The sequence below is a fragment of the Notechis scutatus genome, chromosome 1 (genome assembly GCF_049901735.1).
Source record: "Notechis scutatus isolate UNSWTSFEM ecotype Mainland chromosome 1, rNotScu1.2, whole genome shotgun sequence".
In the NCBI taxonomy this organism is placed as follows: domain Eukaryota; kingdom Metazoa; phylum Chordata; class Lepidosauria; order Squamata; family Elapidae; genus Notechis; species Notechis scutatus.
This window is the reverse complement of record NC_142009.1, coordinates 279,973,419-279,999,814: the sequence shown is the minus strand read 5'-3', so window position 1 is coordinate 279,999,814 and position 26,396 is coordinate 279,973,419. Positions and strand designations below refer to the sequence as shown.

General features: G+C 35.1%; 1 protein-coding gene across 4 annotated transcripts in view; it reads right to left on the bottom strand.

Moving 5' to 3' along the window:
* The window catches only part of FMN1 (formin 1), a 144,885-nt gene that overhangs the window by 96,548 nt on the left and 21,941 nt on the right, over positions 1-26,396 (bottom strand). For 2 of the 4 annotated variants that reach the window (XM_087951733.1, XM_087951732.1), the window contains exons 3-4: positions 18,431-18,606; positions 10,423-10,540 (exon numbers count right to left, since the gene is read on the bottom strand). The exons of 1 other annotated variant lie outside the window; for it this stretch is intronic. In XM_087951733.1, coding sequence (XP_087807859.1) covers positions 10,423-10,540; positions 18,431-18,606 — 294 coding nt within the window. Of the gene's footprint in view, positions 1-10,422; positions 10,541-11,290; positions 13,715-18,430; positions 18,607-26,396 lie in introns of those variants that run through there. One more of the 4 variants, XM_026664558.2, reaches the window with a different exon arrangement.

Genomic DNA, 26,396 nt, shown 5'->3' with positions numbered 1-26,396 from the left:
TACAAAACATTTGCTAGACCAATACTCGAATACAGTTCATCAGTCTGGAACCCACACTACGTATCTGATATTAGCACAATTGAGAAAGTCCAGAAATATTTCACAAGAAGAGTTCTCCACTCCTCTACTCGTTGTAGAATACCTTATGCCACCAGACTTGAAATTCTTGAACTTGAAAACCTTGAATTACGCCGTCTTCGGTCTGACTTAAGCATGGTATATAAAATCATACATTGCAATGTCCTACCTGTCAATGAATACTTCAGCTTCAACCATAACAACACAAGAGCACACAATAGATACAAACTCAAAGTAAACCGCACCAAACTTGATTGCAGGAAATACGACTTCAGCAATAGAGTGGTCAATGTCTGGAATACTCTACCCGACTCTGTAGTTTCTTCCCCAAACCCCAAAAACTTTAACCTTAGACTGTCTACTATTGACCTCACCCCTTTCCTAAGAGGCCTGTAGGGGGCGTGCATAAGCGCACCAACGTGCCTACCGTCCCTGTCCTATTGTTTCTCTTATTCTTTTATTTTTCTTATATGTACCCATTTCATGTATTCACAACTATGTATACATTTATACTTATTATCTTGTAAACAATTGGCAAATCAAATAAATAAATAAATAAATAAATAAATAAAGGATAGATTTAACCTGGAAATAAGGAGAAACTTTCTGTCAGTGAGAACAATCAACCAATGGAACAGCTTACTCGGAAGTTGTGGGAGCGCCATCACTTGAGACTTTCAAGAAGAGATTGGACTGCCATTTGTCAGAAATGGTGTAGGGTCTCCCGCTTGGGTGGGGGTTGGACTAGATGACCTACAAGGTCCCTTCCAACTCTGATTATCTGTTATATGCTTTTCTCTGCACAGGATATTTCTCTATCCTGGCATTGTAGGGAAACTTACTCTTCCATGAGGTACAGTTATATGGCCTTATTTATTTAAATCAAGGTCTCTTTTGAATCAAGCATGTGCATTATTGGCAATAATACATAAATTGTTCCATGTTGCCTTCTAGGATAAGTTTAAAACTTCCCAGTCTAGACTACAGCTCTGGTATTTTCTCATAGTTTCTCATCCAAACACTAACCAGAGCTGATTTTATTTCCCCTCCAAGTCCAAACAACTCTAGGTATGCCATATTAAGTTCATATCAACTTTCTAAAAATCAACACCAGCCACTGGCATAGGTTCAATTAAATTGAAAGGTTTCCGCAACTACACATACTTGAGGATAGCAGTGGAAATCTGCACTTCCAACAATCTAAAGCAATATTTCTCAAACTCAGAAAGTGGGATTCATTGCCAGGTGGGGAATTCTGGGAGTTGAAATTCATGCATCTTAAACTTGCTGTAGTCAAGAACATTGAAGACAGTTTCTAATCTATCTTCATGGACAGCTCTACATACACTATTAGTATTCAATATTAATAACAGTCAGGAATAGAAATAGTCAGATGATGGAATCTGAAATTAAAAATCGCTGGAGACCAGTGTCTCAACAAGCCAGTACAACAAAAGGAAAGCAAGGTTCACAACAATTACAAAGAATAACTAAGATTCCATTGCTGGCAACTGGGCATAGTTCAATGATTTTTTGTACTGGAGATTGTGGAAGTTCAAGGTTTGGTAAGTTTGGCACTTTGCTATTCGAGTTTAATTTTGTAAAGATTACAGAAACAATTCAGGCAACATGTTATTGCTATAGATACTGAGCTTTTCATAAAAAAACACAGGAAGATAATTTTGCATACATGCAAATCAGTCAAAACAAACCTCTTCCTGAGTTTCTGCCTAGTTTATCTGTAAATACTCAACCACATTTACATTCATTTATGAAGCATTTGCTCCCTTGTCCATACACAACACATTCATGCTTATTCATTTATCATGACAACACTAACTAAGCCCTGTAATCCCTCTTTTGTATTTTGGTAACTATCTGGCTGCCTCATGACTTAGAGAAAAATTAACCCATTGTCAGATCACTTGATAAAACTGAGTAATTATTCCGCTGTAAGGCGAAACATTCCAAATTAGAGTCCAGCAAATAATTACACCCAACTGGCAAAGATTGAAGAAAGTTAAATAAACATGCCTTTGATAGGCTTCACACTCCCATTTGCCCATCTTAAACAAAGGAATGATAATAATGGAATGTTTACTTTGTGTCATACAACATAGTTTTCTGTTAATGAGTCATTTCAGATGCAAACTTTATTTGTATTATAGGATGTCATAGCCATAGCCACCCATATCTCTTTTATTCTTTTAATTAGATTCACTTGGTTATTTTATATTTAGTACAAACCATTATTAATCACTGCATTCAGCTAGAACATAATTGTCCACATGGGTTCCACAAATACAATTTACAAAGCAATTCACAAAAGTGGTTTTCCATTCAGCATGGAGGATACACGTACAAACAGTAGATTATAGTTTAGATATACTGCTATTGCTCTTTCAGTTCATGACATCATCTAAATTAATTCTGGATCTTCTCATAGAATATTCACAAAGGTTTACAACAGGATGCATGCAAGATGCCATTATGGAAATTCTATGCCCTCTTTTAGATTACTCATAAAAATAGCAAAACGAATAACTGAAAAGCTTATTTAGAAGGTTCTTTGCTCCAGAACTATACCATAAAAAGGATTCACTTGCTTTTGTTTATCATTTGAATGGTTTCTTGAGTAAGAAAAGAGGACTTTCAGCACTGTATTGATTTAATTGTAAAAGGTAGTATATTTGTTACATATTTGACAATAAAGGATATTCAAATAATGTTACATAGGTTATATAAATAAGTAAATTAGATTTAATGGAACCTTTTTGACAGAAATCTACTTTCTCCAAAGTAAGCAGCTTACAGAATGTAAATTTAAACTGACATTATAACACAAATAGTACAGTTATTTGGTACTATTTTGCAATTAAGTGTTTCCCAAAATGGCCTCACCACATGCTGAAATTTAGCTTCCATATCCCCAAGTCAATGCACCCATTGGCTTGCTTGCTTGGGGTTTGATCTTTAAGAGTGCCATATTGAGAAAAAAGGTTAAATTAACAGTACCATCTGAATCAATTGTCTTTAAAAGGATTTTATTTTTCCCAGTTAAAATGTAATTTCCGCAAATATTATAAGAGAATGAGGAAAGTACAATGTTACTCAGAGCTGCACAAAAATCTGCAGATTAACAAGGCAATGGGCAAGTCTTCAAAATCTTCCGTTTGTCATGAATAAAAGGAAAACTAAACTTGTGATTTTGTGACCTGAAATCACTCAAAATGCTAGATCATGCATCACTTGAACCCAGAACAGGTTATTTTAATTAAAGCATGTTGTTAGATACTGTAACACAGTTAATATTACAACTGAAATCTGCTTTTTTATGAGAAATACTATTATTTTCAGTTTTCAGTTAAGGTACTTTTGTTTTCATTCACAACCTTGCTTCTTTTTCTCACACTAAATTAAAAATAGTATTTATAGCTTCACAGTCTGTTGCCATGGAAATTGAGGTGCCATAGAAACAGCGTGACTTTGCTGCAGGATTAAATAACTGTAAAAGGTGATGAAATAGAAATGAAACATATAAACTTACTAGAAAATGCTATTTAAAACATGAAAAAAATTATATCTTACTGCGATTATTTCCAACACTGTCAGCTAAACAAAGTTCTCTTTTTATACTACTTGTATCAGAAAAAAAAATCAAATTACTGCCACTGTTCAGAGTGGGAAGACAGAAAGCCATTTTAGTAAATAATTAGATACAACAGTAGCTCAACACAATGGAAATGCACAGCATCATTTTGAGCACAGTACATTGTCAGAGGCACAAGCAATGGTTGTAATATGAAATACAATACTTATATATTGACAAATAATATAATGAAGAACCTCTCTTTTTTGCCTGTGTACTATTTTTATATAAACATTTTAAAGATGCAATTTTTTCTTTCCATAAGCTGAAAAAACTATTTGACGTAGTACATAAATGTTTCCACTTAGAGAGTACAAATTTATGTACTGAGTTAGAGCAGTTAATCTGATAAATGCTCAGTCCTTATGTCCTTTTTTATTTTGTAGGGAGGAAAGACACATTTGATAAGAATGTGTGTTTTCCCTTAAAATGATGATGTCTTTTGCTCTAAACTAGATTTATTGAGCACCTAATTGACCATATTAGAGTGCTCTGTAGCTTGTTATAGTCATCCATATACTAACCTTTTATAGTCAGTCCCTATGGCTTCTAACTCTTCTTTTAGACTTTTTAAAATTGTTTACCTGTATTTGCATCTATATCTATATCATATCTATATTGTCTATATCTATCTAAATTAATATATTGTTCATATATTCTAGCTTTTTATATTTTTTTATATTTTTATTATTACTTTGTCATTAAATTTATTTGTACCTATTTCCTGTATTCTTACTCATGTTTATACTTATACCTATTATCTTGTAAGCAATTGACAAATCAAATCAAATCAAATAAATAAATAAAATAAATGGTCATTAAAATCTACTTTAATTTATCCCATGCTCCCGACCATAATGCCATGACCATAATAAACTTTTTATGTGATCTGTAACTAAATGGATGTTATGTAACTAAACTAAAACAATAGGACTAGTGGTTAGAACAGGGCTCTTCAAACTTGGCAGCTTTTAAGCAGGGGTGGGATTCAAATTTTTTAACAACCGGTTCTGTGGGCATGGCTTAGTTGGTGGGCGTGGTTTCATGGTCATGTGACTGGCTGGGTGTGGCCAACTCAAAATCACTCACATCGAGGCACGCATCTCCTCGCCTGGCGTCTCATGACTGTGGGGATGCTGCAACAGTCGTAAGTGTGAAAAACAGCCATAAGTCACTTTTTTCAGTGCCACTGTAACTTTGAATGGTCACTCCACACAAGCAAAGTACCAGCAAAGGAGGAAAAAAACTCCAGAGACGTTCCTGAGACAGGAAGTCTAGTCCTGCCAAGAATGTAATAAGAGTTAATGGAGAGGCAGTTTCTGTAAGCAACAACAGAATGTTTCCTTCCTGCCTTCCTTACAAGATTAGGCCAGTAATTTCTTCTAACAACGGGTTCTCCGAACTGCTTAGAATGTTAACAACAGGTTCCAGTGAATAGGTGCGAACCTGTAGAATCCCACCCCTGCTTTTAAGACTTGTGGACTTCAACTTCAAGAATTCCTCTTCCAGTCATGTTAGCTCAGGAATTCTGGGGTTAAGTCCTCAACTTCAAGTTTGAAGACCCTGGTTGAACCTGAAGTTTAGGTCGTAGTCTTAATGTTTTATAAAGAAAAAGGAATCAAGGCAATTATAGCAAAAATAAGAAAGGATTCAAAAGTCATATATACGGCTTTAAAGTAAAATGTATAGTCTGTATAGATGGCAGTGACTTTTACCAACTGCTATTGAACATTTCTCTTCTACTTGTGTTGAGTTAAATTTCCTTTTCACTCAATCACATAGTGAATAAGCATGCAATTGTTGAAGTTTAGGTCTGTGCAAATTATATTTGATATAATAATTATTGCAGAGCAACAGCAAGTAGTGACACCTAATAATATTGTACCTACTGTCTCATTAAATTCCAATTTTCTAAATTTCTACTGAATCTTTACATAGTTTTTTACAATAAAAAGGTAAAGTTGCTCTTCAATCAAGCGTTCAGCAAGTTGGCTGGGGAATGCTGGAAGTTGAAGTCCACACATTTTAAAGTTGCGAAGGTCAAGAAGTTACTGTTAGGATAATAGGCATATAATATAAATCAAATATTGGATTAGATTCAAAATCTGCCTGAGTGGATATCCATGGGATTAAAAGGTGAGGTCCACTGGCAGAAAGGATGGCACAGCAATTTTGTTGATATTCCTCTACCTCGTAAATCAAGTGGATAATTTTCCCTAGTGGACAATCATTTAAATATGAGCCAGCAGTGTTCCGCAGCTGCCAAAATAGCCAACACAGTCTAGGCTGCTTAAGAGATGGATAGAATCAAATTCACATGAAATATTAGCACCACTTTATAATGCCTTGATAAGAGCATACTTGGAATATTTCATCCAGTTTTGGTTGCCATGGTATAAAAAAGGTGTTGAGACTCTAGAAAGAGTGCAAAGAAGAGCAATAAAAATAATTAGGGGACTGGAGGCAAAATCAGATGAAGAACAGTTTCAGGAATTGGGTATGTCTAGTTCAATAAAAAGAAGGACTAGGGTTGACATGATAGCAGTGTTCCAATATCTAAGGGGCTGCCACAAATAAGAGAGGGGTCAACATATTCTCTAAAGCAATGGATAGAAACTGATCAAGGAGAAAGCCAACCTAGAACTAAGGAGAAATTTCCTGACAATTATAAAAATTAATCAGTGGAACAATTCGCCTCTAGAAGTTGTAAATGCTTCAACCACTGGAGGGTTTTAAGAAGATATAAGATATCATTTGTCTGAAATGGTGCAGCATTTCTTGCCTGAGCAGGGATTGGACTACAAGACCTCCAAGGTCCTTTCCAACTCTGTTATTCTGTTCTGTAAACCTTTCCATGCTTCCATAATTAACTTTAAAAATGTCCATGATTATGTGCTATAGTGAGAGAAGTTGAAAAAGGGTATTAATAATGAATGTTTCCTTTTTTACTGGCAAAAATATCCTGAACAGATGGCAACCAAGGAAATGATCCTATTTTCAGAAAAGGAGTTGGATCCAGCTTGGTGCTTTTCTGTTATGTAAGTAGAATGTTCTGTGACAGCAATAGCCTGGGAGAATTTTCTAGAAGTTATTATAGGACAAAAATCAGCTAATGGTTTTGATTGTGTTATTTAGGATTAAAAGTTCACCTGGAAGCCAACCTAAATTCCCTCATTAGGAGGGGAATGGCTGATTCCAAAGTGACTGTAAATAAGTTGCTAACATTTTAAGCTCAAAACAATGAATACCCATGATGAGAATCTGCATGTGTTAGATAAGTAATAATATTTCAAGTCTTTGGGATACTGGAACTTATCTAAGTTTATCCACTGAAGATTTACAGTGGATGCATCCACCCAGAGCAGCCCAAATTACAACGTATTGACCCTTTTCTGAAGATCGGTGGATTAAGATATCATGAATAATTTTTTTACTTTCTTACTGAAGTGTGACTAATTCTGGCATTTCTCAAACTAGGTGAGAAATCTTTGTGTGTAGCCCCATGCATTCTAAACTCTCTTCTCCTTGTTAAGTGCACAGCAAACAGTGAAAATGCCATTTAGAGCACATTCTATATAATCAAAAATTTTCCCCAAGGGAGTGTGATATTGTTTCTTTTTCCTAGCTCAAACCAACAGTTATGGAAGAAAAAAGTCAAAGCTGTTTCCCAGGATGCTATGGGTTCTTTCTGAAATTCTCAGTAGAATCATTGTGATTCTTAAAGTTTGGTGCATGGCTTGAAAAAGATTTGCTTAAGAGTGTGTGTGTGTGTGTGTGTGTGTGTGTGTGTGTATACATGACATATCAAAAAGCTATTATCTCCTAATTTTAGAACTTTGCAAATATTCATTTTAATGCATTCTGTGTTATGTTCCTATGTCTTTCATTATGTCTCACTTGACCATGATAACGTTTTATATATGCTACCATCAATATGTGAAATTAGGCATTTTATAGAACGTCTAGGAATTCTATAAAATGTCAAAACTGGGATGTCAAAGTATGAAATGCTTAATATTTCATGTCCTAGGCATTCTATGCAATGCCAAAATGCAAACAGCAAGGTATAAAATACTCCTGCTAAATTGCCATTCTAGTCTTCCTTATTACAACAAGTAGGTCAATGCTGGTCTTTTTCCTCTTGATTTTTTTTCCAGTAAGAAAGTTCCGCACTTTATTTTGCATTTCCTTTTTCATTTTTATATACGTTTTTTTCGAAAAAGAGGGTTAACACTAACCCTAACCCTTTTCATTACTCTCTTTTCATACTTTGCCTAAAAGGTTCTTGTCATTCTACATAATATTATATACAAAGCCTAGTAAAAGTATATAGCATATTAAAATAACAAACATTTCATTCTTTGTCTAAAAACATGACACATTCTATAGATTTCCTAGGCATTCTATACAATGCCAGCTTTTCAGACATCGTCAGTAACATATATACAGAGAATATACACATATAGGCACCTATAGAAATACAATCACAGACACTCACCTAATTGTCTAATAATTTGGGATGTTAACATTTTAGTACTTTATTCACAAAGTAATTTTATAATTTAGTCAGTTTTCACCATTTATATTTTTTTAGAATGTTAAAAAGCAAAAGATTTATACAACCTGAAGAGAACCTAGAGTGAGACTTATGGTAAAACAATATATTTTAATTTTGGTGATCTCTATCCTCAAATGTAAAGAAGACCTAGAATCATAAGAACATGTCTGCATATTTATAATTGAAAGAAAGATTTAAATGAGACAAAAAGAGTTATGAGTTTGACTTGTTAAAAATGAATTGGAAAACCTACTGTGTGGTAATGATGAACATATTATTGCTAAGATTTATAAAATGTTATTAAATCTGAATTTGGAAAGTGAATATGTAAAGCATTTGATTCCGTGGCCAAGAAACTTTAGATTTAATGAAATGCTTGAACAATGGAAGAATATTTACATTAAATTTACATAAAATTACAATTTAGAAGAAGAATTTTATAAGATGATGTATAGTTGGTATTTAACACCAGACACGTTATCAAGAATATATAAAGCTATTTCAAATGAATGTTGGAAATGCAAATGTAAAGAAGGGACTTTTTATTATTTATGGTGGACATGTGATAAAGCAAACAAATTAATATTCTAATACAGAAGATTCTTAAAGTGAATATAAAGATAAAAGAGAAACTTTTCTTTTGAGGGTTTAATGAAAAAAGACTTGATTTTTTTTTTTTGAACTTTGATGTCAGCAGCAAAATATACACAAAAATGGAAGGACACTTTAATTTCCACAATGGACAAATAGCTGCAAAAGTTGATGGAGTTATTTGAGATGGCTAAATTGACTGTTTTGATAAAAGAAAAATACACAATTACTTTTGTTTCTACTTGGAAACTGCTTCTGAACTTTGTGCTTGAGATAGAAAAAAAATGAAACTTTGATTTTGTGCTTTACCAATTAGATAGACTTGTTATAAAAATGGCTAGTTTATACTACTATGTAAATGTAAAAAGTTGAGGTTTGATGTTACTATCTCGTTCTACTGCAGCAAAGGGAGTTGGAAGTCAATGTCTTTTCTCTTCCCCTTCTTTTCTCCGTCCCCTATTATTTACTTTTGTATTTTTGTATTTATTGTATTATAAACTAATAAAAAGGATCAACATAGAAAAAAATGAAGAAGATTTTAAAGAGTATGCCTTTTGTATGTATGGTGTTTAAGATTTTGAACCATTTTGCTCATTTCTATTAATTTCTAGCAAATGTTTCTGTATTTTAATCTGAGCCTTGTAATTCTTACATAAAATGTACAAAATGCATGCCAATGGCAATAATTAAGCTATTACAGATATACTATTTCTTGAGCTGTATTACTTCACAAATTACCAACTATTGCACTTTTAAAAATAGTTCTTTAGTAAGAAAACGGAATAGAGCAATTTGATTGACTTTTGCTGCAAAGTATGACATTGCATTTCTTCATAATCTTGCAAAACAAACATTTTTAAACACAATCGGTGAACTGAAATCTAACTGTATTCAAACATCATTTTAATACTTTAAAATCAGATTGTAGAGAATTTCTCAATGGGTTAATATAGCTGTATTTATTGGCTACTTAAGCTTCAACCTCAATCATACATGGACAAACAATAGATACAAACTCAAACTAAACCACTCCAAACTTGATTGCAGAAAATGCAACTTCACCAACAAAGTGGTCAATGCCTGGAACTCACTACCTGATTCTGTTGTTACATCCTTAAACCCCCAAAACTTTAACCTTAAATTGTCTCCCGTGGACCTCACTCCATTCCTAAGAGGTCTGTAAGGGGGCATGCATAAGTGCACCAGTGCGCCTACCGCCCTCTCCTACTATTCCCATTTATCCATTTATTCGTACTAATTTCTTATGTATATACTTATACATGTTTATACTTAAATGTTTATATGTTATATTCATACTTATGTTTCCTTATAACTGCTTGACAAAAAAAATATTTGAAAGAGGAACTTATCATGGGATAAGCATTGTAATAATGAACAGAATTAACCTCAAAATCATTTACTTATTTCAACCTTTGAAATTGTATCCCGGAAATGATACAATAACTTTTGTTTTCAAGCACATTGTGTAAACATTCATGTAAGAAATCTATCATTACTAATTCTATGTATACTTGCTTTCAATTACCTGCTTCTGTATATTTTAAGCCTATTTTCTCTTCTTCATCCTTTGCTCTGAGTGGGGGCCAGACAGTCTGGAGTCTTCCTGGAGTCTTGTCATCCTGTTCTGAAGGAATTACAACAGCCTGATAAAACAAAACCACACAAACAAAAAAATGTATTACATTATTCAATATTAACTCTACAAAATTATTGTACGTACACTTTTTTTTCTTCTTTCCTTATTTTCAAACTAGGTGGGTGTCCAATAACAGGTTCTTAATATTCACAGTGTGAATTTGGGTAGGATAATAATTGTCAATTTACACTACCCTACAGTGTAAATTTATATTTTAAAGATAAAAGTAAACATATATTATGATCCTGGTTTAAATCTCTTGGATAAAAGCAAAATGTTAATGTATTAGATATAAACAAATTATTTTAAAATGTTTTTACAATGAGTATTTGCCTACCAATACACTGACTAATAGTTAATTTTCTTTTAAAAAAACAAATTAAAATAATGAGTAAGTCACAAATCTATAAATTATAGGCAAATACGCCTCTCAATTATCACCTTTCTCTCTCTGAAATATAATCTGACAATTCATGCATACAAGATTTTGCCGATTAATGTATGATAATCTATATTTATATAATGTACATTGCTATTTTATACAATATTGTTTTATGCACAACTTTTATCAAGATTATCTAGTATTGTGGTGAGAAAAATAAAATGGAGGGCAGCCTCAGTTTGGTGGTACATTTTCTGCATCAGAAGTTACTACCATTATTTTAATTCTACTCACTGATGAAACCTAACTATCAAAAACTCCAGTCTTTTGCAATTATATTCTAGACATAGCACACAAGAGAATCAATCAACCTACTGGTTTTGTTTCTGTGGCTGCGTCACCGGATTTTGCTTTAGACCTCTCAAATATTGCCATCAAAGATTCCTTTTCATGTTTCATTTTGCGTTTTATTGCTTCTAATTCTGAAATGTCAGCAGTTGTTTCTTTTTTGGGAGGACGTGTAAATAAAGCTTTAAATGCATCCAGTGCAGATTCTGCAGGACTTGGTTTCATTTCTTCACATGGATCCATTTTCTCATTAGATTTCCTTTCTTGGACTTCTGTAGATGCTTGTACTACTTCATCAATACCTTTCTCCTCAGCTTTAGGCCCTAACAACTGAGAAAGCTGTTCTAGAAACGTAGGAGAACCTTTTGGCTCTGATATTTTCTTCTTGGTTATCGGCTCAGGTGCAAGATTCGATTTCTTAACAGGCTGTCTTAGTTTGAGCATAGCTAGATCACTGTCTTTCTGTTTGATTTCGGTGACAGTTTCCTCCGAATCTGCAGACAACCCTTTCTTTCGAACACGTAATCCACTAAAGAAGGCTGGGAGCTGAAAGGATTTTTCACTTGAAGCTGGTTTTGTAGGAGAATCAGTGCTGCAGTCACTTGAAAGAGATTTCTGCTCTTCTTCAGCTTCCTGAATATCCTTTGCTGTAACAATTGAACTAATATTTTCCTTGACTGGTGTTCCAACCTTTGAATTTGAATACATTTCTGGTATTGTATCCCCCATTTCTTTTGAAGGCCATTTAGAACTCGGTAGAATTGATTCTGTGTTATTCCCTGGTATAGTACTACCAATTTCTGTATATAGTTCTGTATCTTCATTTTGATCATTATCCTCCAATGATACAGCACAATTTAACACAGGATAGTTTGTTACATTTCCATCCACATCTAGATCTGTAGCCTCATTGTCTAATTCTGTGTCACTTGTTGTATGAGCCAAAGTACCCTGAACAAGAATGGAATCCTTATAATCTTGTTTGCTGAATTCACACAAAGGAGAGTGGCTAGAATAGGAATTGGAGAGGGACGGCTGCTTCTGCTCCCTTTGCTGTGTTTCCAAGCCATAAACATCAGCCTGATGATCATCTGAGACAAAAGCAAAGTCTATAGAGGTATTATCTATACTGTCATTATCTTCAGAGTCAACAAAGTTTCCAGCATAAATTCTACACACATTTGAAGCACCAGTAATGGTTTCTTCAGGGTCATTTGAAGCCGGGTCATCCATTCCTGAGACTGTCCCCAAAACAAAAATGTCTCTTGTGTCAGCTTCTGGAACAGCTTGAACATTACTTTCCTCATGCATTGTTTCTGGAAGCAGATCAGCTGTATTTAGATCAGCTTCTTCATTTACTCTGTTCTTCTCATCTTTGTCCACATGGCTATCAATATCCCCATTGATATTTGGAAGCCCTTTTAAAACCACTTGTTGTTTTGAAGCTCCTGGTTCTAATTTATCTGTAAATCCAAACAGTGCTTTCATAGAAAATTTAGTTAAGAAAGCATGGCTTGCTTCAGTCTCCTTCTCTTTCCCTGGATTAGACAGCTTACTAAAATCACAATTTTTTTCCATGTTGGGCAAATCAAAACACACATATATTCTTGGAACAAGAACTATTTATTTCTATATAATTACTTCCAAGAAATGTTTTTTGTATTCAGTAAGTAAATTGAATCATTATGGAGGGAAGCTGCTTCTCCGAATCACACAGTTTTTCCTACAACATAGTGGTATGAAATGCAAATTCCTGCCAACATTTAAAACTTTAGTACTGAAGAAATAGGAAGATTTCACTCATTTTGCATGCCACGTTTTCTCAGCAGCAACACAACTTACTTTTTTACACAAAAGGCCTTTTTTTAGTCAAGGCAAATCTGCAAACTAATCGACTGAAAAGCATGTGGCACAGTTGCATTAATTCCTACTGTTCTGTGAATTCCAAAGCTTTTTACTTTCTAGAAAATAGAGTTAAAGGTTAGTACTGAACAACTGGTACTTGCAGTTTGCTATTTCCTTATGCTGGCTCAGGAGTCACAAAAATCTGTCAGCAGAAAATTTCAGAAAGATCCCCACTGTGGTCAAAAGCTACTTTAGCAGAATCTTCAGAGCAGCTATGTATCAGAAATGCGGACAATCTTGATGAATTGGAATTTATTTGAAGTTCTTTCCTAAAACGTGCCTTGTCTTCTGGAGAATTTCAAATGTTGAAGAGTGGAAGTTAACTGACTGTACTGCCCTTGAAGCTGAATAATAATAATAAAAAGAAAACACTCTTCCGCTTTTGGTGCAGGTTTGGTCTGGAATGTAGCTTGCAGCGAGTGAACATCTACCAAGAGGACTGGTTTCATATTACTGTGTTTCAAACTCCACAACTATTTCTGTGGCCCACAAACAGGTACTAATCAGGCAGTTTCACCACACCCATGGATTAGAAGTTATATGGGAGGGCAAAGTAAACAGAGAGAATATTCATTAACTCTGAGGGAACAGGACATTTAGAAATATGTATTTCCGCTGTCTTTGGGTGTTTGCACATATACTTGATACACACAATTATTTGATTTCTGAATACCTCTGTAGTTTAAGGGCTTGCGATGGATCTTATTTTCAGCCAGTTTTCAGCTTACTTGCTTAACATTTACCAATATTTTTTTTCTAAAATATAAAATACACTGGAGGTATGCACTGGCTTTTGAATTGAATGCCATGAACCACCTTCCAAAAACCAGACAAGGCCAAAGCAAAAAGAAATATTAATTTAGTTTAAATGGAAACAGAGTAAATAAAAGAAACTAATGTTATTTTTTTCATATAGTAATCCATACACTCAAACGCATTAGAAATTAGTGACATTTGGCTGTTTGGTTGTTTGAGGAACTTCACCCACAGCTTTTGGTGGCTGTAAAAACTGTGGAAATTTAACCAGTTTTGAAAATATAGTTTTATATGTTTTGTTTATTCCATTAGGTATAATATTAAATCCTTTTATTCCTTCCCACTTCAGTATCTGTTTATGTACTTGAGAATGGAGTTTCCTTACACGGGGAGAGAAACCTCCAACTCCATACAAAGAAAGAAAGCCTTTTTGTCAACCCTATAAGGTAGACCCGGCTAAGAAACGGATGCCCTAAAGACGACTACTTTTATTATAACAGCCATAGAGGAAGCCTACAACCCTGAAGCCTGAATAGGTTTTCTTTCTTACCTTTATTTTTGTGTGAATTAGAAAAGATATGCCTCACACATTTTCTCAAATTAGTTTCTTAGTCTAATCATTGCCTCTACTTCTTCTTTCATGGCCATTCCTTTACACCTTCCCAAATTCCTTTTTCTGAGCACTGTCATAGCCTCACCTTGATGAACACCCTACTATTCAAAATGTATATAATTATAGGCTAATTATTATGCTTTTAAAATAAAAACAGTGATGTAACATCTTAAGTGGAATATTTCTAGACAGGGTAATGAGATTTTATTTGCTTTGACTAATTAGGTCACAGTTCTTTCCACCTATTCAGCTTTTACATATACACAGTATATGCTTACTTGATAAATGCAAGCAATATCTGCTGTTGATATAAATAAAGTAAAAATGATTATTAATGTCATAGAAATCTTTAAACATTTGGACTGTGCGATCTGAAAAATTTATTTTGTCCAAAGTTCCATCAGAAGACTAAATTAAATGAGAGTGAGTAAAATTAATAAATATATCATTCTCCATTACATTCTAGCACTGGAAAAGTACATATTCTAAGGCAGTGGTGGCTAACCTTTTTGGGCTCCTGTGCCAAAAATTGTGCATGTGCTGGCGCACGCGTGCTCGCATGCCAGCATCCAGAAGGCAATGTGTGCCCCCCCACACCCCTGTGCACACAATCCCCTGCCCCCTGCACTGCACCTCACAGCTGATTTTCGGCTGGTTTGAGGCCTTTTTCAGCCTCCCAGAGGCTTGAAAGAAGCCTCTGCCAGCCGAATAAGCCTGTTTCGTCACTTCTGGTATTTACAGAAAGTGATGAAACGGACCTATTTGGCCTCAGAGGCTTTTTTTCAAGACTCTGGGAGGCCAAAAAAGGCCTCAAACCAACCGAAAATCAGCTGTGAGGCACGCGCATGCACAGTGAGGTAAGTTTGCCTGCAGCTCACCTGCCATAGGTTCGCCATCACGGTTCTAAGTTTTTGTCTTTCTCAAATATAATTGCCAAGGCCATGTTCCTCACACCATGATATAACTAAACTATAGATTTCAATTAATTTAACAAATTGAAAAACAGCAGGGGATTGGCATAGATTTAAGAAAAGGATTGTATTGATGGCAAATTATTTCCTTTATATGTAATATTACATTACAAAGGTATACTGTAGTTTCTATTTACTATATTGTTGAAAGGAATTACGATTCTAATGGAATGATCTCATTATCAGATATCATCTCTGAATGTGCTTCACACATCAAAGCCTAGGATATTACTGTAACAAGGTTATAGTTAAATGCTTCCTGTATTTAGAAGGACTCAACGTAAGAATCAATTAGGTTATATCCTTCCTCTTACAACAAATTCAAGCCATTGAGAGCTTATTTGGAAGCAAAACATATTGATGACCCTTAATGAGAATAAGAAGAACCTGGAGTTCTTGGGTATTTACAGTTGCATGCAAATGTTAAGTCAAATTGTGTGTTAAACTATTCATAAAATAGCAAGCATGGATTCAAATTTGCAGAAAGATTTTGTACTGAATGTAGAGGAAGTTTACTCATGGTTTCATTCAAACGTACAATTTGACTAGAGACGTTTCAACTAATAAATAATATTCTTAGAAAATAAAGGTAGTTGTGGGAATCCAGTTGTTTGCTTCAAAATAGGAACACCTTCTCTGAAAAAAAAATACATCTAAGTTATGCTAATAAAAAGCATACTGCAGGATAGAATGGAGGTACCTCGCCGGTCACTCTCTCTCATTCTCTTTGTCATTATCAAACTTTGCAATACCCTATCATGTAAAATAATAAATGAATTATGCAGCACCTTTTGTTAAACATCTAAATAATAAATAATATTTAAATAAAATAATAATTTGCTATGGAATATGGTTTTGATAATTGGATAGAATTTAGCTATTATTCAAAACTCATTCTAGGCTTGGCAGCCTATTTTGTCTGAGAAAGCTTTTTTTTTAAAATGTGATCTCCTTTTATATCTCAGCATTTATGCCTTTCTTTCAGACTTATCTATTCATCTCACCTGGTAAATGGGGAAGACAACTGATGAGCCAGGAGTAAAAAAAGATAATCTCCTTGAGTAAACTTTAATTCCTGCTATCTATGTGGACATGTCATGTTCTTGGCAACAGTACAAAAGTAATTTGCAACTGTTTTTTTCTAGGATGTTTTTATCTTTCCAACCTAACTTTCAGTCTCCCATTTAAGTACTAGTAAGATTTCACCTTGTTTAGCTTTTCAAGATCAGCTAAATTAATTTTTCTCAATCTCAACAACTTTAATCTGCATGGACATCAACTCCAGGATTTCCCCAGCCAGCCTACCAGTAGGGAAATTCTGGAAGTTGAGGTCCACTCATATGAAAGGTCCTGAGGATCACAGAGTCATATGGCTGCAAGGGACCTTGGAGGTCTTTTAGTCGAACCCCTGCCCAAGTCAAGGGTCAGGATACAGACACTCTTTTTTATGTAGATCTCAGAACATGCTTTTCTTGACATAAACCTGTTTAGGACTGGCAGCAGAAGTGCTGTTACCAAATTTCATGATGCAATGACCCATGTCTCATGACAAACTAAGGAGTTATAATTTCAACTTATCATTTTTTTCCCAGTCAAGAAAAGAAATAACTGTCTTCTTCAGCTAGGGTTTTTAAGAAATGGTACTAATACTAGTTCAGTGTTCGCTGGGGTGGGGTGGGTGGGGTTAATAGATGACATTTTATATTATTAGCTCCTTTCAAAGCCCAACTGACAGAAAAGCAGGATATCAAGTTACAGAGTAAATAAATATAGGCAGTCCTTGACTTACAACCACAACTGAGACCCAAATTTCTTTTGCTAAGCAAAAATGAGTTTTACTCCCTTTTATGATACTTTTGCCATGGTTATAAGTGAAACATGAGGTTGCCAGGCAAATTTGGCTTCCGTCATTGTCCTTGCTTGTCTGAAGTCAGCTGGGAAGATTACAAATGCTGATCACATGGCCCAGGGATGGTGCAACTGTCATAAATTCATGCCATGGAGATGCTGCAGCAGTTGTTAAGTGTGAAAACTGGTCAAAATCACTTTTTTTCAGTGCTCTTGTAACATCAAATGGACACTAAATGAATGGTTGTAAGTTTAGGAATACTTGCAACTACTTAGGAGGTTCTTAAAACAGAAGGCAAGTTTCCCCTGCTATAATTAAGAGACAGAAAACCTCCATCCCTGCTCTTTTTGAAGTTTTGCAAACATAAGTGGACTTCTGTTTTAAAAAATAAAGTCTGTTCAAATGTAAGTAAATATAGAAGTAATGTAAAAACAATTATTTGAAAAAAAAACCTGAAGTATTTCTAAGGTATCCTGCTATATAGTACTTTAATTTGTTACATTGTTTGGATATTTGTTTTTATTTATTACAATCTACAATGTTTAGGTTACATCCAATGTGAAACTCCTGATATTAATTATATGGATAAAGAAGGGTATGACCTCTCTATTGTTGCTTGTCTCCTTCACATGGTTGTTATTTCAGAGGAAGAATGGCAGTTCAATGCTTTTATATAATATTACCTTTAAGGGTTTCTTTCAGCTAATTTGGAAAGGAGGAGGAGAATGTGCCACCTTTTTCCTAAAATAATTTTGCCAAATTCTTCTCCACCATTAATAAGAACTTGCCAAGGCTCCATGATTATCCAGCTGTTGGGAAGTTCATATTTGATATAATTAGAGGTATAGATTTAGCAGTTAGTTTAAATAATAAATATTTTCAACCAACAGTTACTGATTTTCAGCACAATTAATCATGCTGATGGAAGAATGTAAAAGCAATAAATGCAATAAATAAATTTTATGTTAACAAATGAAAAAATAATTGCCTAACTATGGAGAACCAACCCAGTAAGCAGACCTATAACAGCATAAATAAACAATAGCAATAAAGTATTTCATAAAGGTACTCACATTTAGGTCAAGATGTAATAGACTTCTGTCCACTCTTTCTGGTTCAGTGAAATAGACAGAAGGATCAGATTGCCTCAACCTGCAAGCTAAAACCCAGGCATCATCATCTCTATATGTGACAGGTGTCTTAACTGCCTGTTCTGAGTTTTTCTTCCAAGCAGTTTCTATTGGAAAACCTATATGGTTTTAACAAATAATGAAGAAGAAAGAAAATTATCTCCAACTGCAAATTTTTTTTATTAAACTGCAGGTCATTAGGAAATAGCTGTTGCAACAACATAAAATTTACTTTTTCTCAACTTGACAGATTTAAAAAGCACTATTGCTATTTTATTTAAGAATATTTAAGAACCAACATTCTCCCCCATTTACAAATGAGGACATCCTGAATACACAGCCAAGACTGAGCTGTGATTTCATTCTCTGAACATGGAGTAAAGAATTAAAACAACACAGTAGGCATTGACAGGAAGCAGTGAGCTATTTCAAACATAGGGATGTATCTGAAGAGATGCCTCAAAACCCACTTTGTCTCTTCAGACTAATAGGCCGCCATAGGAAGAATGGCATCAGCCATACTGCAGTTTTTTTCCCATATGCGGAAAGGTTTTTTTTTAATTCATAAACATTGAGGGTTCTTAAGGAGAAGTATGTGAAAAATGGATGGACCTGTTTCTAGTATTTTCTACCCTTATCAGAACAGAATTGTCATTCTTTGGGATGGTGATCTTAACCAAGGCCGCATATTTATTTATATGACGTGGAAAAATAGATCTGCTTGGATCTGCATTCTAAATTTATTTTCCGTATCACACTTGAATGAGGCAATGTGATAGCTTTTCATTCATGACAGGGATCCTGTCCCTGCTACCAGCCAACAGATGGATTCCCTGATCCCGCCTACTAATGTTATGAGCAATGGACACTTATGTATGTGGCTTACTTGAGAGCTGTAATTCAGCTTATTCGTGTGTACAGTTCTTTTGCTTAGGTAATTAGGGACTGGATCATTAAAATGATGTTGCCCCTCTAATTGTTTATTGTGAAGAAGGGCAACATGACAGGCAGACAGAAATCAGAAGCTGTATTTTCATATTTATTGGGAAATCTTGATACTTTGTGGAATGGACTTTCCTTAACTATTCATAGGTACTGTGACATATGGACACCCCTTGCCTATTGCATGCCCTTTAAGTGTATATGACTATCCTTCAATTCCTAATTCCCAGATTGTATGATAAACAACACACACTTTAAAAATTAGATTCAATTCAAGTACTCACACTACCTTATTAATGTAATTCAGTAGAAAAGCAGCTTTACACCTTTAGTTTATTGCAAGATTGAATATTAACACAACTCACTTTTCTATTTGACATTTTGACTGGTAAGCCAAAGCTTAATGGCAGAATTGTGCAGTGAAGATGAAATAATATATTAGCTTGATAAAGATTTGTAACTTTGACCCAGAAGTTTCTTATCATATCCTTAACTTGGCCTCTGATTTCAAAGGCATTTTCATTATTATGCACATAAGCTTTAAAATGTGTGTTTCATTCACTTCATTTGTTTGTCACTGAAGAATACAGTGATTAAGGAACTAGGCCAGAAACTGGGAAACCATGAGTTCTAGTTCTGCCTTAGGCATAAAACCAGAAGTGTGATCTTAGGGTAGTCATACCGTCTCAGCCAGAAGCAGGCAATTCTTCTGGGAAGCAGGCAGTGGCAACCCACTTCGGTAACTTTGCTAAGAAAACTGCAGGGATTAATTCTGGCGGTTGCCAGGAATTAATATTGACTTAATGCCAAAAATAGAAGGAAGGAAGGAAGGAAGGAAGGAAGGAAGGAAGGAAGGAAGGAAGGAAGGAAGGAAGGAAGGAAGGAAGGAAGGAAGGAAGGAAGGAAGGAAGGAAAGGGTGCTTCATCACTGGAGGTTTTCAAGAATAGACTGAATAGAAATTTGATAGAATAGACATTTGTGCAGGATGATAGAAGGTCTCCTGCTTTGAGCAGGGGACTAGAAGATTTTCAAGATTCCTTCCAGTTCAATGATTCTATAAAATCAAAATTTTTGTTATCTACCAAGGAATGAAAGATCGTTCAATTTTGATATATGCAATACCAAAACAATATAGACTCAGTTTCTTCCTGAAGATTTTTTTTACAAATGCTTACCAGAATTCTGCTAAAAGTATTTGGTTGAAATTTGTTCTATTCAGAAAACATACTGATTTTGTGAAATTTTAAAATAAGTTATCTAAATATACTGTATATATTTATATGTATACTTATAGTTTTGCCTGCCAGTCATAACAAAACCTGCATAAAGGTAGCCAAGCATTAATAAAATACATTAAAATGATTGATTGGTGTAAGTATATATGTTAAATTATAATCTAAATATGAGGTGAACAATCTGATAACACTTCAGATCACTTCTGATCAAGCTTGGGATTGGCAAGGGATTGTACAGTTATGACCTGAAACACCAGGTGAGTATTAGGTTCATTTTGTCTGATCTAAATAACACATGTATCATACACAAATATGATAAAACATTTTGTCTATTTCATAACCAGCAGGACTTTTGAATGAATCTATATACGGTATACAATTTAGCTTACCCGAAGGACTTTTCACAATACATTGAAGTTAAGGTAAATCCAAAAGACATGATATTCTCCTTCTTTCCAAACTACTGTTTATGGCTTACTTTCATAAATCAAGTATGTGTTTATTTAGCCAATACAACTACAATACAATGTTTAATTTCTGGTACACCATCTTTGCTGTGCAACTGGTCAAAATTTGGAGATTTGCTATCTATGATTTTCACAGAAGAGACATACAGCATTTAGTTTAAAATTTGCTTCACTCATAGGAATTTTGCATACCATACCTAACAACTGATACAATATCTTGAAACATACATACATGTAGGACAGTTCTTCAGAATGTCAACAGCCACCAGTAAATATACAATCAGAGGCTTACCATAAGATGTTACTGACCTGTAGCATAAACAACTGAATTCAATAGAACCAGAAAAGTTACTTTCTTGATTATATAATTTAGTTATGTTTCAAATACAATAGCTTTACAACTGCTATTCATCAGAATTATATATTAATTCAATATTTCATATGGTAGTTTTTAAATAATACAATAGTGAAAAAGTGACCACAGTGAAGGCCTTTTTGACAAAAATTAAGAAAAAGCAATAATTGTAAATGCAAAAAGTCTACAGTTGATTACAAGTGTTATTCAAGTTACTCTTGAATATTTAATATATAATTTAGTACTCCAAATATAAACATTACTTACATAATGTTATGCAACAGAGTGTTTGCTTGCTTTTTGGCTTAGCATAATATACAATTCAGCAATAAACTTGTTCAATAAACCAGGGATAAAAATCCCAACTGAGCATTAATGATAACATAGCTTTGGTCAATTTCTAGATGCTGTTTCCCAAGCCTATTCACTGCAGTCATTTGATTTTGGAATCCATCTCATTGTTCATTGATCTGTTGTGATGCTTTTATTATATGGCCCCAGATAAACAGCTGATGTGGCTACCAATAGCAAAGGAAACATTTTCCTTGAATCAGCACTGAACTCAATTAGTACATAGCATCATTTGTGACACGTGGCTCAAGGACAGCATGAACTGATTTAAGCATATGCATGAAACACCCACCTGCAGTAAGTTCCCAGTGTCCTTCTTGTGGATTTCCCACGGGCATGTGGTTGTCCATTAAGGGAAGAAAAATGCTAAACTAGAGAAGCCTTTGAGCTGATCCAGCAGAACTTTTCACATGCTTTAAAATAATTGTATTTTGCTGCAATTTAAGAAAAGGCAGACATAGCTGCTCCTATGTACAATTTCAGTATCTTCTAATGAAATATTTTCCTAGACTTTGACCAGCTATACCAAAGGCTGAATTTTCAGACAAAAAAATATATATGCTCCAGCCCTGCTTGATTTTAGTTTCTATTTTTTTTCTTTTGTCATTAAAATGTCATTAAAAAAAAAAAAAGACAAGGTAGGTTATCATCCTAAGAATTTTTTAAAAAAAGATCTGGTGCCCTCTACAGTTTGAAGGGTGCAACAATGTCATGCGTAAAAGGCAACAGCAACACAGAAAAACATAATGTCATGTTTAGAATCACAAAATCTGTCAACATAAGGGATGTATGGATTCTATGAATTTCACTAACAGAGAAGAAGGATTAGGCAGACTGCATTTTGTGAAAGATTTGTGCTTGAGTAGGAAAAGTGGTAAAAACAACACAGTTCTATGTATGAATAAGCATTAAAAACAATGTATGAGATAAAGTTCTGGTAAAAGTAAGTGTTGCAATTAAATATGTTTCCTCTCCCGCTTGAAACCAAAGGAGAAGGTTTTTTTTTTTTCATCTTTCTGACAACCTATCATTAGCAGTTTAAAATATGCATGATGCTACAGGAAGCAAACTTAAGTTTTCTTATATATTTGAGAGATGAACATCTGTGATTCTTTGGGTCATATGATTGTGCCTATAATAAAATAGCTAGATTATTACTGAAAAAACCTCAACAGAATGTTTTTCTAGAAACTGAAAATGTACTTTATTGATATTGACTGTAGCACAGAATTCTCAGGGTCGTCAAACTTGCGGCCCATGGGCCAGATGTGTTACATGCTGGCCTCATCCATGCCCGGTTTAGTGAGGGTAAAAAAATTGTGATACATCACGTGACGATGTGAGTTTGGCAGTCCTGCTATAGATGGTTATTATTAGAAATATAGTCAGTGGCAGGGGTGGGATTCAAATTTTTGAACAACTGGTTCTGTGGGCGTGGATAGGTGGATGTGGCCATGTGACTGGGTGGGCGTGACTTTTTTTCAGCAGCATTCCCCCCTCTGGTCTTTTTGCCTCCTGGGCCTCCTGGGCCTCAGGCAAGCATGGGAGGCATTTTTGCCCCCAGAAGGCTTCCCGGGGGCAAAAAATGGAGCATGGGGCAGCGCACATCACTCTCCTGCTCCATTTTTGGGCCTCCTGAGCTTCAGGCAAGTCTCCTGGGAGTGCATTTTTGCTCTCAGAAGGCTTCCCTGGGGCCCAGGGAGTCAAAAAGCAGAGCATGGGGGAGGGGCACAGCATTCCCCCTACACTCCATTTTTTGACCTCCTGGGTCTCAGGCAAGCCTCCTGAGAGACCTTTTTGCTCCCAGGAAGCTTCCTTGGGGTCCAGGAAAGCAAAAAAGGGAGTGTGTAGGGGGGGGCAGCACCCCCCACATGACCTTTTTTGCCTTTTGGGCCTTGGGGAAGCTTCCTGGGCAAAGCAGTAAGACAGCGAGGGGGATCCCGGCACAGCTGATCATCAGAACAGCTGATCGTCGCAAGGGCGGGGGGAAGAAATACCATGAGGAGCGACTGGGCAGGGGAGAACACAGTCAGCGATGTCGGGCATGTGCACGATGTCGCACATGCATGATAAGGACTGACTAGATGGGGAGTGGAAGGGTGGGCAGAGAGGGGCAGGGCCAGCCAGGGATATGATTTGCCAGTTCTCCGAAGGGTGCAGAATCATAACAACCGGTTCTATACAACCCGTCCAAACCAATAGAATCCCACCCCTGGTCAGTTGTTACTGACAAATAAATAGATTAACTCCAGGAATTATTTAAAGATACAGCCACCATAAAAATAAGGTATCATGAGCTATTCCCTCTAAATGACTAAAGTATAGTTTGATGGATTCCTGAATGACAGACTGAAGACATTTCTGCAAAAGTGGCAAAGAATGAAGAGATAGTAAGTACACTGTTTTTGGGGAATATCTATAGGTAAGGAGAGGTTTGGAGAGTGCCTTCGTGTGTCCTGGATGGCTACTCCACCCAAGGTGATTGCAGGACAGTAGTTTCCCATGGATTTGAGTACTAGAGATGATGGGAATAGCCATTTTGTTCCTAACCATGTTTGGAACCTTTTAAAGGGCACTACCTTTGCTAACCTTCACTTGCTAATTGCTTTAGGAAATTGTTCATTAACTACTTTTAAGCTATTAGAGTGACAAGTTTGAAAATGCCCTTTGAGAGTGCCTTTAATCCTGAATGAAAGAAAACATTAATTATAATCCTATGAATTTAAAAAATCTGAAATAAATAGCAGAAAGCTAAGATTTTTATTTTAGAAAGCTATAAATGGACCAAGGGTCCAGATGTACTTGGAATATTGGAACATTTATAAGAAGATTTTGGAATTAATTATAAAGAAAACAGCTTCTCAGGAAAATAGATCTGGTTTTGATTTTGTAAGACAAAACAGATATGTAACTTCATGATTTAAAAAACTGGACACCAGAGGGGTCTAGACAGAGGAAAAAACGTAACCCTCCAAAACGATGCAAAAGTTACAACAATGAAAATATTGAAGGAGATTTTTAAAGAACGGGCTCTGAAATTAGTAGCCACAATATCAACAATGTTAATAAAGATGTTTGCTTCAATAGATAGACTATGTTCAAAATACATTATTGAAGAAATGGCAGAGAACAACATTTATCAGGCAGGATAGAGATGGTATCAAAAATGGATTTATAAATGATAGGCCAAAAGAATGACTTGGAAAAGGATTCTTTACTAGATCTAGAAGAGAAATCGGCTTATGTTTTTTAAAAAATTCAAATTCAAAAGGGAAATACAAACGATAGACAAGAAAGGGACCTGGATATTTTTTTATATTGATTTTTTTAAAGAATCTGTATGATGGGACATAGAAAAATGAAGCAGCCACATCTTTGCCAAATTTCAGTCCAATAGGAATAATAGGTCCTGGATTCTGGACACATTCTTTAAATTAGCCCATTTAAGGTACTTTTATTCAAAAGTTGTTGTCCCATGTTTTGCCTAATTGAAAGTGACAAATAGGAGAGTTTTAGTTGTGTATAGATAGAGGGAAGCCCCTGAATATTGAAAACTGTTTTGTATATTAAAGAATGCCCTGTTTTTTTGCAATCTGATCTGGGAAGTTGTGGGAACATTATCACTTGAGACTTTCAAGAAGAGATTGGACTGTCATTTGTCAGAAATGGTGTAGGGTCTCCCGCTTGGGTGGGGGGTTGGACTAGATGACCTACAAGGTCCTTTCCAACTCTGATTATCTGTTATCTGTTTATCTGACCCATCCCAACTGTTTTCAAACAACTGAAGTTATGATTATTTATATAGTATTAACAGATTAAAGGAAATTACAATGAGGCAAAATACTGGGGAGGTGTTGGGAGTAGATTAGATCATCCACTTGATTGTTATCATATAATATTTTCATTCAACAACATCCCAAAAATAATGAAAGCATAGTTATAGCATCACTACCAGAGCTCTGGAGGTAACATCACTATGCATGTATAAAAGAGGCACAGCTTGCATCACAATGCTTCACAGTTGTTTATATCACTCCAACATGCCCTAATAGATGGCATGAAATAGAGAAAAAATTTGGAATAGGGAAGATTTGTGCCTTACAGGATCTTTCATCCTTATCTCCATTATTCTAGAGCGACTGCCATTAGTCATTGTCTCAATGAAGAAACGGTCAAGGTTGCTTCTCCAGAACACTGAAGAACAATGTTTCACATTTATTCACAATTATAGTCATTAGCAAATTATGGCACAACTAAATCACCTTCTAAAATTTTAAATTAACCTTCTGCCAAATCAGCTTGTTCTGACCTCTTCAAATAGTTTTGTCAGTTAGTTCACGCTCTCCATGTGCTAGCTATTATATTATTACACCCAAGAGAAGCATAGTGGTCACCACTGGAAGTTCAAGGACTAAAAAAAATCTATCGTAATACCAAACATTCATCTCAGTAAATCTTTCACCGAAATGATACAAAAATGTAAGTGGGATTCCACTTAATCATTTGTACCAGTGTTTTATTTGTCAGCATAGTAAATGTACTATGCATGGAACTCTAA